The sequence below is a fragment of the Cinclus cinclus genome, chromosome 5, assembly GCF_963662255.1.
Source record: "Cinclus cinclus chromosome 5, bCinCin1.1, whole genome shotgun sequence".
Classification (NCBI taxonomy): Eukaryota; Metazoa; Chordata; class Aves; order Passeriformes; family Cinclidae; genus Cinclus; species Cinclus cinclus.
The window spans coordinates 73075547-73089170 of NC_085050.1; the positions used below are offsets into that span (position 1 = coordinate 73075547).

Genomic DNA, 13624 nt, shown 5'->3' on the forward strand with positions numbered 1-13624 from the left:
TCAGCTGGCCGCCGCCATCTTGGCCCGCTCCCGACGGCCGCCGCCGAGGGACAAACCTATGCGGAAAGCGCGCTCCGCACAGCGCCCTCTGCTGGTAGAAGCTGTGGGCAGGGAGAAGCGGCTCCGGGCCGGCATCGCTTCCCTCGGGACTGGGGCCGGGGCAGCTCCGCGGGGTTAAACACGGAGCGGGGCACGGCACGGACCGCAGCCGCTCCTCAGCACTTCGGCCTCGCCCCTCCAGAGCTCGCTCTGTTCTCTGATGTGCGCGTCACACTACAGCTCCAACATTCACAGCAGAAATGGTCAGCGATAGAAGGGAATTCTCGCTGAAGAAAAAGCGTTAATTAAGCTTAGTGTTTTTTAAGTTTAGCTTTTGATCAAGAGAATAGAGAGCTGACCTCTTCATTTCCACAGCTTGTACATCCTTGAGGCAACTGCTTATTTACGTTGTAGAAAAACTGCCGTTCCTTGATGCGGTTTACTTAGCAAACAGTACTGAATAATTCCTGTCCAATACATGCTCTTATGTTCAGCCAGACAACATCTATCCAGAAGAGCATCAAAACCTAAACATGGTCCAAAATCATTAATACCACTTCTCATTTAAGTCACCAACACTTGTCTCACTGAAAAGCTTTTTGCTCTGCTGCTAAGTATCTCAGAGCCAGCTACAACCTTCTAACTCCACAGCTTCTGGTGGGTTACTTGTGGCAACCTGAATGTATAGGCTCAGGTGAGTATGTCATTCCCTGTACCTAGTAGGTACAAGCAAAAAGAGCACATCCTCTTCTACAGACCTATACAGCTGCTCACAAACGAGAGTCTTTAGCATCACTTGGAAAGCAAAAAGTAAGAAAAACCTGTTACCAAGTGCATAGAACAAGCCCTCCATCACCCAAAGAGTTACATTAATATTTAATACATGTACCTTGCCAGCTATTCATTTGGTTCATTAGTAGCTGGACCTACTCAACCCTTACTTTCAGGCAGTTTTACTTCATTGAACACTCCAGCACAGCCCTTGAATAACCCAGCACTCAATCCCTCACCCTCTATGGTCCATCCCCAGCTCAGAACCTGGAGTTCAAGGTTTAGCAAAAGCAAAACATCATTATAACTGATCACCCTAAAAAGCAGAAAACTGCTCAGCTTCACACTGACCTGCTCCAACACCGTTAAGTCACTGATTAACTAAAGCATAACATTTGCAGTTAAAGCTTCAGAAATGCATGCAGCAAAACAGCTTTATGCACACTTCAGAGTAAAGCACTAAATATTTATTATCTCTGCAGGAACAAAGCGATTACTTTGACTTTCACTAAGGCTATTAACAAGGTCAGACAATTCTGTTTTACTACATACAAATAGTGCATAAATAATTTTTATTAATTTAACTTTAAAAGACACTATTTTAATCCACTAGCACACGAGAGAATACTCCCTATAATCCCTTTACTAAAAAATATTCAACTTCATGGGCCTTTTAGTAAAACTTTCACTTTGGAACCTACAAAAGCTACACCAAAAAAGCTAAACCAATAAAAACTGACATCTAACTCCTGTATTAAAAGAACTTAGAGAATTAGCCTTCATAATTCATCTGACTAGCAACCAGCACCTCTAAAATAACCCAAAAGAAGCAGTTTCACGCTAACCAAACACACCCAAAGTTGCATCAGCACAATCTTTATTATTCTCCAGAAAAATAGCTTGGGCTCTGGTGTGAGCATTTATAACCCGAGCCTGTTGCCTCCTGCACACTGATTGGTCTGATTTCCATTGCTAATTGGGCAAGGATTGCTTACATTCATCTACAAAAGCTCAGCTGCTTCTTACGTGGGGTTGGTGGGTGTGTGTTCCTGAGCCTCGTTGATAATAGGAAACAACCTATCAGCTTTTTATTCTTGGAAAAGAAAAACTAAAGCTTAATAAACACTCATACAGGTGAAAGAATATATACAAACAAAAAAACTTATCTTTTATTCTATACCGTGACCACCAGTACTTCTTATAAATTCCTTGCTTTACATGTTAATTAAGCAAATATACATAAAATGTGCTACTTAGCTCACAAAGCAGCATAGCAAGTCAAACTGACAGGTTTTTGCATTTTATTTAAGTGTCAAGGAACAGCTGTATTTTTCTTCAGAACATCCTTATTTGTTTCCATTCAAAGCTTCTGAAAACAGGTATGTCTTTTGTTTGGATTATAAAGGACAAGTTTGGAGTTTTTTCTTCATTTTTAATAGATTATTTTCTAGCGTGGAGTTATTTCTTGTTGCAGGGACTTTTTCTATGACAGACCACTGGAAGGTTTTCCTTTTGTTGCGTAGTTGATGCGTGGGTTAAGCATGCTTTAAAATAAGCAAAATAGGGAAGCAACACGCTGAATCTTGAAAGATTAGGTGTTGTTCTTAAGGTAAATCAGATTCTATTTGAAACTGAGAAAAAGGGCAAGCTGTTACTAAAGGTGCTATGAGGGCAGTAAGGTGTTTCTATACACTCTATTTCAATACGTTTTCAACCAGTTCAGCAGTTCCTGGGGCTGCAGAGTCCATGGATGGGGTAGAATTGCACAAGATGTTAGGCTGAGAATTTGGAGATGGGCAGCTCTTGGCTCTCTTTTGCTCTTGCTGCAATCCACAGTTCGGAAGTTGTTATCCCAGCTTTTTATCCCATCAAGAGCTGTAGAGTTGGAGTTTGTAGAGTGTCTGAGAGGTTTTACTTGAGCACATTTAATGTCTTTGATGGCCAACATTTCATTTAAACTTCACGTCGATTGCTGGCCCTTAAGGCTGTAGTGGCTTTGTCTTCCTGGACTTAATACTTGTAATTTTGTAATTAAGAACAGGGTAAATACTTTTTTCCTTAAAAAAAAAGTCTCTAATTCCAACAGAAATCTATAGTTCATAAATTATGTGCAGGCTTCAGACATAGGAGCTGTGTTGTTTCATTCAAGGGAACAGGGGGATGTTCCCATAAGGGCTTGAGAAATGCACGGTCACTTGCAGCTGCAGGGGGAGAAGAGCAGTGCAGCTGCTGCTGTGAGGTGTTTGTGTGAAACCAGAGCTTTTCAGCCTCAGCTTTGCTGGCCGTGGCATTCCTTTGCCTGCAACACAGATGTTCCTTCCTCTGAGGGGAGGAATTGTTGCAAACCATTATTGAAAGGTCGAACCCAGCAGGTGTGTAGTAGTAACTGAATAGCAAAGGTTTGTTTGAAATGACAAACTGGCTTTCTAAGGGCTGCTTGGGCCCCCCTAAAATACTAATTTTGAATTAATACCTTTTCATGTCTTATGAGGATTCAAGAGATGACACAGAAGAGATCTCTAATTTCTCCCTCTCAGGCTGTATTTCATAGCTGTGACCTCATAACTTGTAACATCACAGCATTCTGAGACCAGGGAACACCTGGATTTGGAAGATGAAGATGTCTTTGAGACCAATTTTGGTGAGTTATATGTGCCCACTGCAATACTTGGGCTGCCAAGAGGCTCTTTGCTCTTGGCCTTTCTTTGAATTGGCTTATTTTTGCATGGAGGAAGGGGGAAAATAGTGTTTTTACGAGTTTATTTTTTGTGACTCTGATATAACATCCGAAGAATTTGTGTCAATCCTTTTTTATACCTTTGCTCTTCAAAATGTGTCCCCATAATTATTTTTTTTTCTTTAGGACAGACATCTCACACATGAAAGAATATCCCCCAGGTCACCTGTCTCAGAAGTATTTTGTTCAAGGGTAATGAAAACTTCTGATCTGTGGATTGCAGTTTCAAGAGTTAATTTAAGTGATGTTTGGATTTTGAGACTCTGATCCTGCACTGATTGGGAAACAAAGCAGCTCAGTGATGCAGAGCTGATCCTAAAATGATAAACCAGTTCAGCCTCAATCTGTCAGAGGTTCTACAAGTGCATGGAAATAGTTCTATTCTGGTATTTTGGGAGGCTTTGCCTGTAAATATAAGCAGTTATTTAGGGAGAGGTTTATTAACTGTGAAAGACAAAAGAATATAATTATAGGTTCGGCTTCTTTTTATGCCTTCTCATTGAATTGGAATACAACACACAGACTGATGCAAAACAAGTTTATTGAATATTTCACTAACAAAACTACAGTTGTGGAAATAAGGTTTTTGCTGTTTCATTACTCCAGTTCTGAACCACAAAGTAGGGTCCTGCTCTAGCAGTTTATATTGCATTCATAGAATTTTTTGAGGTTTTAAATGCAGGATGAGGAACGAGTAAAGAAATTTGAGTTAAGCCAACTTGATTTTTTTTTTTTCCACAACTTGAACCAGGAGCAGGGTTGGAAGAAGGCAGCAGTATCAGTGAAGCAGTAGGGAAAGTGAAATGTCCAACAACTCCCAGAAGAGTTGAGTATTCCTGGCACAGCTGAGGGCTTGGCAACTTTGCAAAACACTTCAGGGTAGTGGCATCTTTTGATCTTCTCTGTATCTAGGAGAACTTGCTGGAACCTTGCAGATATCCAAGTGCTGGAAAGGTCGCTCGTCTTTTCTGTTAACTGTGGTTTTGCAACTCTCTTCTAAGGGCATAAATGCTGCTAATGTCATCAAGGGCCTTCTGTGAAGGTTGTACAGAGGTCACTTTAGCTTGCTCGGGAAGGAAAGGGCACAGACACTCCTGCTGATGGAGGAGGACACATGCAAGAAACTGCCAAGGACAGCTTCCCCAGAGCTGGAAATCGGTGTAGTTCCCTGGGCTTCAGGGGAGTGACTGCCTTATGTCTGCTGGGGACCTGGTCTCTGTGGTGTGAGACACAGCGTGGCACTGCGGGTACCAGGGACATGAGAAGGGAGATGGACACCCAGGAGCTGCTCTTGGGAGATGCACGAGTCTGAGGTTGCAAATGGGAAGAGACAAGTCGGGTTACAGTAGGAGCTGGCATTTGGGGTGCTGTCATCCCGGTCCTGTGGTGCTCTACATATATTTGGAGAGGAGGAGCAGGGGTGCTGCGAGGCTGTGGCACGGCAGAGAGCCGAGCTACTCGGCGAAGCAGGAGGCAGGAGTGAGAGCTGCTGGAACGTGCCTCACCTCCCCGTGGTACAGCAGCGGCACGGGGGAGCTGTAGCACTCGTTCCTGTCGTACGTGTAGCAGCTCTGCGGCTCCTCGCACGAGTTGCCCTGCTGGACCTGGTGCATCACCCCACCCAGCTCGATTTCCATGGGTTCACAGTTTTTGCAGCTGGAAGAGAGGGAAAACAGAACAAGTGTAAGGAGTTAGATGAAAAGATGCCCCTGCTGTGATGCCTTGGTGGGGGGAATGATGATTTGGGTTTTAGCTTTTGTTTTTTTCAGATTCTCTGCTGCTCGGTGTGTAACTCTAAAACTTGGTATTAGATGTTAGTAAGTTCTCTTCACAGGTGAGTCAGACAAAACAATCCCTTCCCTGTCTTAGAGAATCAAGGACACCCGTTACCCAAAAAGCAGAAACAACAGCGAGGGAAAGAGGGCAAGCCAGGGGGCTGCTACTCTGTGGCCTCGAGCTGTGGTTGGATAATTGCCCCCAATACGTAGATGAAGTAAAACTCTAAAAAGTGTAAAAACTCGTGGCCGGCATCCATCTTGGATTTGATTTGGGTGTAGCCCCAGTCAGGCTCTGGCACTTCCCAAGGTGTATCCTTTCAAAAAATACCTATTTTATTCCTTTTGGTCTGCCTAGTCCCTGTTCCAGGCCGCCTTTCCAGGCATCAGTACAACCCCAAATCTTTCTTGCTCACCTGCTCATAGAGCCAGGAGAGTGCTGTGCCCTTTCTAGGTGTTCCAAGGGAAAAACATCTGGCCCTCAGGCATATTTTATTGCTTCTGTAGGTTAAATCTTGGAAAGGGACGTTAGGAAATCAAACTACTTACAGTTCACTCATGCGGTAGACAAAAGTGGTCCTGAGGGGGGACAAGGGGTCGGAGATGTTCTCCCGAGCCTTCAGGGGGACCCTGCAAAGGTGGAAAGAGAGTCACTGTCATGAAAACTGCTTATTAAACAGAGTCTGCTCTGTTGTGAGCAATTCTAAACTCTCATCTTCTTCGGGTTATTTTCATTCTGACCCTTCTCGGAATGAAATCCCAGGAACAGGACATCTTTGAGCCTCTGCACCCTCAAAGGCAGCAACCCTCCCCGAGAGACCTGCAGCAACTGATCTAAGTGCCCCTTGCAAGGTGACAGGGCTGAGAGTGTTAATTTCTGTTCAACTCTGAGCTAGCAGACACTTGAGACTGATGGACAGGGATGTTCAATTAGTGGTTCTCCTGCCATGAGCTCTACAGTGCTCCTGCAGCCCTGGGCCTGAAGCTTGTTTCCCAGAGATACACTCACTTCTGTTAGGCTTGTGTGAGTGGAGAGGGCAGGACAAAGTCCTGCTCTTGAACTGAGCTCTGTCTGTGGGAGACAGTTAAGGCATTAACTGACAGTTTATCAGTTTAGGCCTAAACTGATAATTTAGGCATTAACTATTTTCCCAAACTTGTCGAGTCAGGAAGTCAATCCAGTGTCATGGCGTCAGTCTGGTTTCAGGTTAGATCAACTTTTGACAGGTCATTATCTACCTCCCCAGGTTATTTTTTTAAGTTAGTACTGGTCTGCCTAAAACATGGCAATGCTTTTTGTATCTGAAGGGACAAACACCAGAGAGGTTCATGTGAGGCAGAAAAGCAGTCAGCAAAATGAAATAGTCAGGATACCATGGAAAGCAGCCCACGTGGCAAACTGGTAACTTCATCAGTGCTGGGACATAAGAACCAATGCAAAGAAAACTTGTACACCACTGCATCTCCTGCTCACCAGTGCTATGAAATTCCTGGCTGCCACTTACATGATGCGGATGTTTCTCACCAGGATTTCTTCATCAGGATTTTCTTCAGAGGGCACAAACTTTGAGGTCACTGTTACACACTGACACTTATTATTGACCAACACGTACTCCTCCTCTTTGGGGCTCACTGGATAACCTGCAAGCACAGGATAGTCAATTCCAGAATCAAGAAGAAAATCCTTGAAAGCTGCTCTAGCACATAGCCAAGGGATGAAAATGCCAGGAGTGCACCATTTTGGTACTGGATGGATTTAAGCTGGGGTTGCAACAGGTACAAGTGAGTCTCCTAGCAAAGATTAGTTCAGCTGTCTTCCAGCTCAGCTCAGTGCTGTATGTAGGGGTGATGGTACTGGGAAGGACAAGATTAGGAACCTGGACACTGTGGCCACTGAGGGACAAACATGCAGGGATTGCTGGTAAAATGGGGAGAAAGTCCCAGCCACACCTGGTGACTGTAGTGCTCTTTTACTAGGAACTGGTTATGCAATTCCTCTGTCATGCACCAAGGCTACTCCAGCAGTCCAAACCCCAGTTTGGGTTGATCTCTAAGTAAATGTCTCTGACCTTGCCAGTGAGGCAAATGTGTCAGTTTTCTTTGGGTGCTACCTTGTCCTTCAGGTTCCTGGGGGACAGCTGCCAAAAAGCACCGGAGGACCCAGCGAGGCAGCCCCCTGACGTGGCACGGAAGGGCAGGTGGCCCTGATGGTGCTTGTGGTTTGCAGGGAAAACTCCAATCCTGGTTTGCCTCCCCAAACTGCTGCTTGTAGCATGCTACTCGATATGAAACTCAGTCAAAGCAGGCTAAAACATGCCAGGTGTCACTCAGAGGTTTTTGGGGTCCTGCTGATGGTGTGCAATGCTGACTTCCTGCAAGTAGATGGATTTGAAGTAGTTCCTTCTTTGTTGCTTTGTTTTCCCCAACCCAGACCCTCAGGTCTCTTTACCCATAACAAGCCAGCCTCACTTTTATGTATTGCTTTTACATCTCTCTATATTTCTATTTCTCCTGAAATCAAGTTCACAGCCATGCCTTTGCAGCATCATCCTTGCTACGGCACCTTCAGCCACTTTTGTAGTACCAGACCTAGTGATTTTTGTCATATGGGGACAGTTTGTTTTGGGCTCAGATGGATCTCAGTTCTGGGGACTTGCCTGCTCTGCTTGTTACTTGGTTTAATCATAAAGAAGAAACAGGCTGAAAAAAAGCTGGGTTAGTCACTTGGACTTAAAAGCTTTGGTCCTTCCTTCTCCTGTAATATCCTGGTCTCATCTGCTTCCACTGCAGCTTTTCTGACATAGTTATAGGCTCCATAACCATAAAAAAAAAGGTACCAGTACTGTGTGAAATGATGCCTCAGTGACCCTGGAGCTGACCTGCTGGTTACAAGTGCTGTTTCTGTGGCCTTTGGCAGCAGTATACCTGCTGGATGAGATTGTCTATGGAGTTCCTAGCTTGGGAGGGAAATCACCTTCCGAGCTTCTTCTCGCCTGCTCATCATTCCACATGAGCTCTTCCCTCTGATGCAGAAGCTTCCCAGAAAAGCCTCTGTAATCCCTGGCTCCTTGTCTTGGCCTCCATTTTGGCTCAAGGGAAGCCTCTGGCTTTTTGTCCATCACACAGCTCTTCCTCTGCTGTCTGTGCTGCATGCCACATAACATTGTGTGCCGTTCTTTCCAAACCCTTCTTCCAAAGGCAATGTTCAAGTCAGATCCTATTGGCTTTCGGGTTGTCCCAAAAGCTCTCAGAGCAGGCTTTAATTCTAAAATTAGATGAACACCATCTTATGCCTATGCAGGTTTTTCTGACTACTCTAAAAATACTGCCCTGATTTAATTCTTTGTGTTATGCTCTTGGCTTCACTGTTTAAATTACTGGTGCTCCATCAATTTTGAACTTAAGATTACAGCTCTGTGTGTCACCCAGTGAAGTCCCCTGAGGAGAAGGTATTTAAATGCAAAATTTGCTAATGCTCTTCTAAATGTCTGCAGGTTGGATTTCCCGGTGCCTGAGTTACTGCACTAAGCGGTTCCTTCCCTCCTCAATACTTATGTGGCTGTGTTTTGGACAAAATTTCTCACCTTCCAGTATTTCCCTGTCCTTTGATACACTGTGAAGCCCAACAGAATTGCGTGGGGTAAGCAATAAGATGCCCCCTTCCAAAAGCTGCAGGAAATGCAGGGCTGCAGCTGTCAGTGCCCTTGGGGTGGTTATCCCCAAGCACTGATTCAATCCAAGAGACCAGATCCACCATGTGCAGTAGGATGGGTTCAGACTGCCTAGAGACATGAGACCCACACTGAGGAGTGTGCTGGGAAGACAGGCTGAGCTCAGTTGAAGTCAGTCAGAGTTTCCAAGAAATTCAGTGGAGTTACACGATAAGCTACAGTTTAATCAGAATAAGTTGGCTGTAGGTGTATGGCAGGATTACCAGGAAGATTTTGGAAGCCTTTAGATCCAGCATGTTAAGCTCTCTAGGACTGCAGAAAAACAAGCATGCGCATTTGCAGTTTATTGCTTCGCAAACCTGACAAAAAATGGTTAATTATCAAGTCTTAAATTTGGAGCTAGTCATCATTTTGTCCTCCAGGCAGCAATTAAAACCACAGTGCTCTGATGCAGAAACACCCTGAGGTGTCCAAGCACCACTGAAGCACAGCTGCTTGAGCAGGCTTTGAGACTTGACCTCTGACTGTTAGAATAATTCAGGGTAAATTGCACAAAACCTGCCATTGATGTCTTAATCCCAGTTTTCCATCTCTTCGTTGCTCACCTACCTGCCACAAGGATGATCCCCAAGGAGATGGCCAAGGCAACACACGGCAACCAAGAGCTCTTCATCTTGCCTTCCCTTCTTTTGAAGAATGTGAGTGGAGAGCCTGACTCTGCCTATAAGGGTGTGTGCAAATTGGTTTCCTAAAATAAACAGCCCAGCCAATACTGGAAAATGTGGCTGAGGACTGAAACCAGGTGTGTTAATGCACCGAGACCTCTGGCTTTCGGAGGGGAGCGGGGGTTGCACTTCTACTGTACTTTTTTTTCTGTTCTTCACCAACAGGCAACAGAGCTGCTGAGTACAGGGATGTGCAAAACCACCCCAGCCCTGAGGGGACATGTTGCCAGCAGGGCTGATGGAAGGTGAGAAAGTCCAAGAGCCACAGCTCTGGCTCCTAATTTTGAGAAATCAGACTTTAAAATCCCTTGAGTCCTATTAAAAAACCACTTAGGCTTCAAAATCAAAATCCTGCTTGGATCAGCTGTGTGCAAACCTGCATTAAGGGTTGGACCTGCCTCCAGAGAGCCTGCAGTAAAAGCAAGAAAGGTGACGGAGCAGGGGTGGAAGAGGTACAGCCGCTGCAGCTCTGCCCACTGCATTGAGTTCCTCTCCTTGTGAATGGAAAAGGGACTCCATGGCACTTGTGGCTTATGAGAGGTCCTGAGTCAGGTGCCAGGAAAACCCTGGGGTATTGGGTGTGCAGACTTTTCCTGAAGGACGGTGGTACGGGAGAGGGCCTGGAATTTTTTTTTCTTTTTTTTTTTTGTCCTGGATTTGGGATCATTTGTATCACTTCTGAACATCAAATATACCCTATAATGGCCAGAGCTGCCTCTGTAGCATTTGCATGTCTCTTGCACAGAAAAAGGCACTTTTTAAGGGAAGCCAAGCTAAGCAAGGGCCTGGTTGCTCTTGTCAGACTTTTTCAAGAGGCTGAACTCTTTTGTCAGTGCTGCCAAGCATCCTGGTTCCTGTCACCTTGCGGGATGTCCACCTTTTCCTGATGGTGGCGTCCCTAAGCCCAGAACTGTTCCAAGGCTCTGGCTGTGTGCCCTGAGCTTTTTCCCCAAGCACCAACCCCTCACCCTGCAGCTGCATGATGCAATGAGCTTTCAGGTTACATCAGCAGCACTCATGTGCAAGGGCAGCGTGGGACTTGGCGGGGGATGATGGGTCACAGCCAACTCCTTGCAGGGCACTGGGTTCTTCCACAGCTCTTTACAAACCTTGTGTTCTCTTTAGGGATCTGTCTGTAGCACAGAAAAAATGTGGGGTTGTTTCCTTTCCCCATCCCAGAAAGCATCGCTAACAGTTTATGCAACCCTCTCTCTGGGACAGGGGCAAGATCTTACCTGTGCCCCATTTTTGGCAGGAGGTAAGAAATAAACCTGGCTCACAGTGCCAGTAGGGATGTCTGTCAGGATAGAGACCATGCAAGGGATTCTGGCTCTGATCTATTTTGCCTGGCTGCACTAACAAAAATATGGCACTGGGAATGTGCAAGGAGATGTTCAACTGTCAAGGCAGAGACCGAGCAGCGTTCTCTCTGTGTTTCTGTTCACTTTGGTGGTTTTCCCTGGCTGCTGATGCTCAGTGTATCTGGATTTCGGTTGCTAAATCTACGTGTGTGTGTACAGTCCCTTGGTCTGAATATGATGATACAAGAGCTATTTTCAGTCCCTTCAGCCACCTGCAGGTCTTTGGGGATTTCTAGCTAGATCACAAGTTCTTGAAAGGAAGGTTTGTGTTATGGACTGTTATTTTTATGGATTACCTCTGCTTTACTGAATGGCTTCTGGAATTTTATCTGGACGAGCAATGGGCTGCCCAGGGAGCTGGATTCCAACCTCCCTGCAGGGCAGAGGCTCGAGCAGGAATAATTGATAGTTGGAACCAGCCCTGTGTTTTTGGTCTCTGTTCGCATGTCCTGTGCTTCCAGTTGGCCTTGGACATGCTGAACTAGGATTTTCTAGGTTAGGAGCTGGGAGGTGCCTGAGTGAAGTGAGGTGAAGTTGTTGTTGCTGTGCTGGGGGAGCTGGACAGCACCAAGGCACAGGACCTCTGCATGTATGACCCCGTCCATGAGCAGTCTGCCCTGCTCTGCTCTTTACTCCTCCTTTCTCACTTGAAAACCAACAGAATGGTGCACCTAAACAGACCACCAGCAGCCCCTGATTGTTGTCTTGGTAGCAGTGATTCCACGATGCTTACAGCAATCTGGTTTGGCTTGAGCAGCTCCTGGTTGACTGGATCAACTAACTCCACCTCCAGTCCCACCAGAGGCGGCTGACATTTTCCTTAAATCCTGGAGAAGGTTTGCATAGACACATTGTTTCCTGCTCTTGGAAATTAACTTTGGGTTGGGAGACACTTCAATTCCGAGAGAGTCCAAGTGGAAGTTAGTATGTTAATTTTTGAAAGGGCACACTTGAAAAATATGAGGACACTTAAGGTGGAAACTCTCAAGGTCACGGACATGAGAAAGGCCGCATGTCTCTAAGTCACAGCTAAAAAGTTACCTGGAACTTTAACCTAGCAGGAACTGACTGCACATGTCTCTGCATGGATTCATACAAAAAGCCAGCAGGATTGAGCAGCCGGATGGCGAGGCTGCTCCTTGTCCCCCAGACCGTTGTTTTTGCAGGCCAAGTATCAAGTGAGGATTTCCACCAAGCTTGCTCCTTGTTGCTCTTTGTTCTACAGGCCTGTATCCAGGGAGGTGATGGCTGAAAACTGGCAGGGACGGATTTGGAAAAGTGGTCTGAAGCAAAAACTGTCTTTGTGCAAGAAAGTTTGAACCCAGAGTTGACCATGTGAAAAGGCTGAGTGTGTCAGAATGTCAAAACTGAGACCTGTTGGCCATCAGATGGCTCAGAATCCAAATGAATTGCCAAAAAGTGAGTAAAGCTGTGCACCCCATTCTGTTTCAGCTAATTTGAATATCTGCTTGACCTGGTTTGGTTGGTTGGTTGGTTGGTTTTTGTTTGTTTGTTTTTCCTACAAAAAGGTGTACAGGAGCATTTATAAATATACCTGCACCTGTTCTGTGGTGAGAAGAAAGCCCCTGCACTTGTATGCAGAGCTGCTGTTGCTGGGACACGTGCATGCCTCATTTATCAGGCTCTGGGTTTCTCAGCTTGGACTATACTAGTTCCTGTGTCTAATTACTGTGTTCTTGTGGCATCACTGCAAGCAGCTCAGAAAAGCAGACTGCTTCCCTGTGGCTCAGAATTAATGTCATTTTCCCTTGGGAAGGGTGGGAGGTTGGGCTGACAGACACACAAAAACACAGGATGACCATGCAGAAGTGCGTAAGTACACGTTGCATTAAAAACCCTCCTAGTAAGGGGTCCCCAGGTTCTGAAAAATCAGAATTGCTCCGTTTCTGGGATCTGGGATGCACTGATCTCTTGGCATAAGGGGGTGGATTCAAGGAGAGCTGAGGTGATGAGGCAGCAGCTGCCGAGATGTGCAGCCTGAAGCTGCCCCGCAGTCCCAGGGACGAGCCTGGCTCCTGCCGGGAGCTGCCCGTATCCCTGTGAAAGTGCCATTCGGTGACGGGAAGGGCTCGGCAGAGTTCACGTCTAAACCTCCGAGGTGTCCACGGAGGCTTGCAAATACTTATGCTTCTCTCCCAGTTTGACCTGCTCGTAGAGAACTGAGTGCCAGGTTTTGTTTACAAGGACACAGGTGTCAGGTGTGTTTTCCAGCTGGTTTTTTTCCTCGTTGCTCTAAACGATGAACGCTTAGACAGCAGCTGTACTGGCTGGACTTCTAGAGGAAGACAAAAGCCCTTAGGAGGAAACAAAAGCTTTTTCGCTTTTCTTTCCACGTGGCACCACTGCTTTCAGAGAGCTGCCGCGGCAGCGACGGCTCCACCCCTCGGGCTGCCCCGGGCATCCCCCATTTGCCCGGGGCCGTGATCCCGCGCCGGCCGCGGCACAGGAAGGAAGGGCTGGGAGCGGGCGGAAGGGACGCAGCGGAAGGGGAAGCGCGGCCGAGGCTGCGGCTGTGGTTGTGGCG

General features: G+C 46.2%; 1 protein-coding gene across 1 annotated transcript; it reads right to left on the minus strand.

The window, feature by feature from the left end:
• Positions 1-5001: 5001 nt before the first annotated feature.
• Positions 5002-9666, minus strand: JCHAIN (joining chain of multimeric IgA and IgM). Its single transcript, XM_062494061.1, has 4 exons — positions 9603-9666; positions 6828-6963; positions 5872-5952; positions 5002-5203 (listed from the first exon to the last, which is right to left on the minus strand). The coding sequence occupies exons 1-4, from the start codon at positions 9664-9666 to the stop codon at positions 5002-5004; spliced, it is 483 nt and encodes a 160-aa protein (XP_062350045.1).
• Positions 9667-13624: the final 3958 nt, after the last annotated feature.

Excerpts from the sequence above, each read along its gene's own strand:
- JCHAIN (XM_062494061.1), bottom strand. The coding sequence starts at position 9,666 with ATGAAGAGCTCTTGGTTGCCGTGTGTTGCCTTGGCCATCTCCTTGGGG. Across the intron at positions 6,964-9,602 it reads GGGGATCATCCTTGTGGCAG|GTTATCCAGTGAGCCCCAAA; the intron begins GTAGGTGAGCAA and ends CTGTGCTTGCAG. Across the intron at positions 5,953-6,827 it reads GTGAGAAACATCCGCATCAT|GGTCCCCCTGAAGGCTCGGG; the intron begins GTAAGTGGCAGC and ends CCACCTTTGCAG.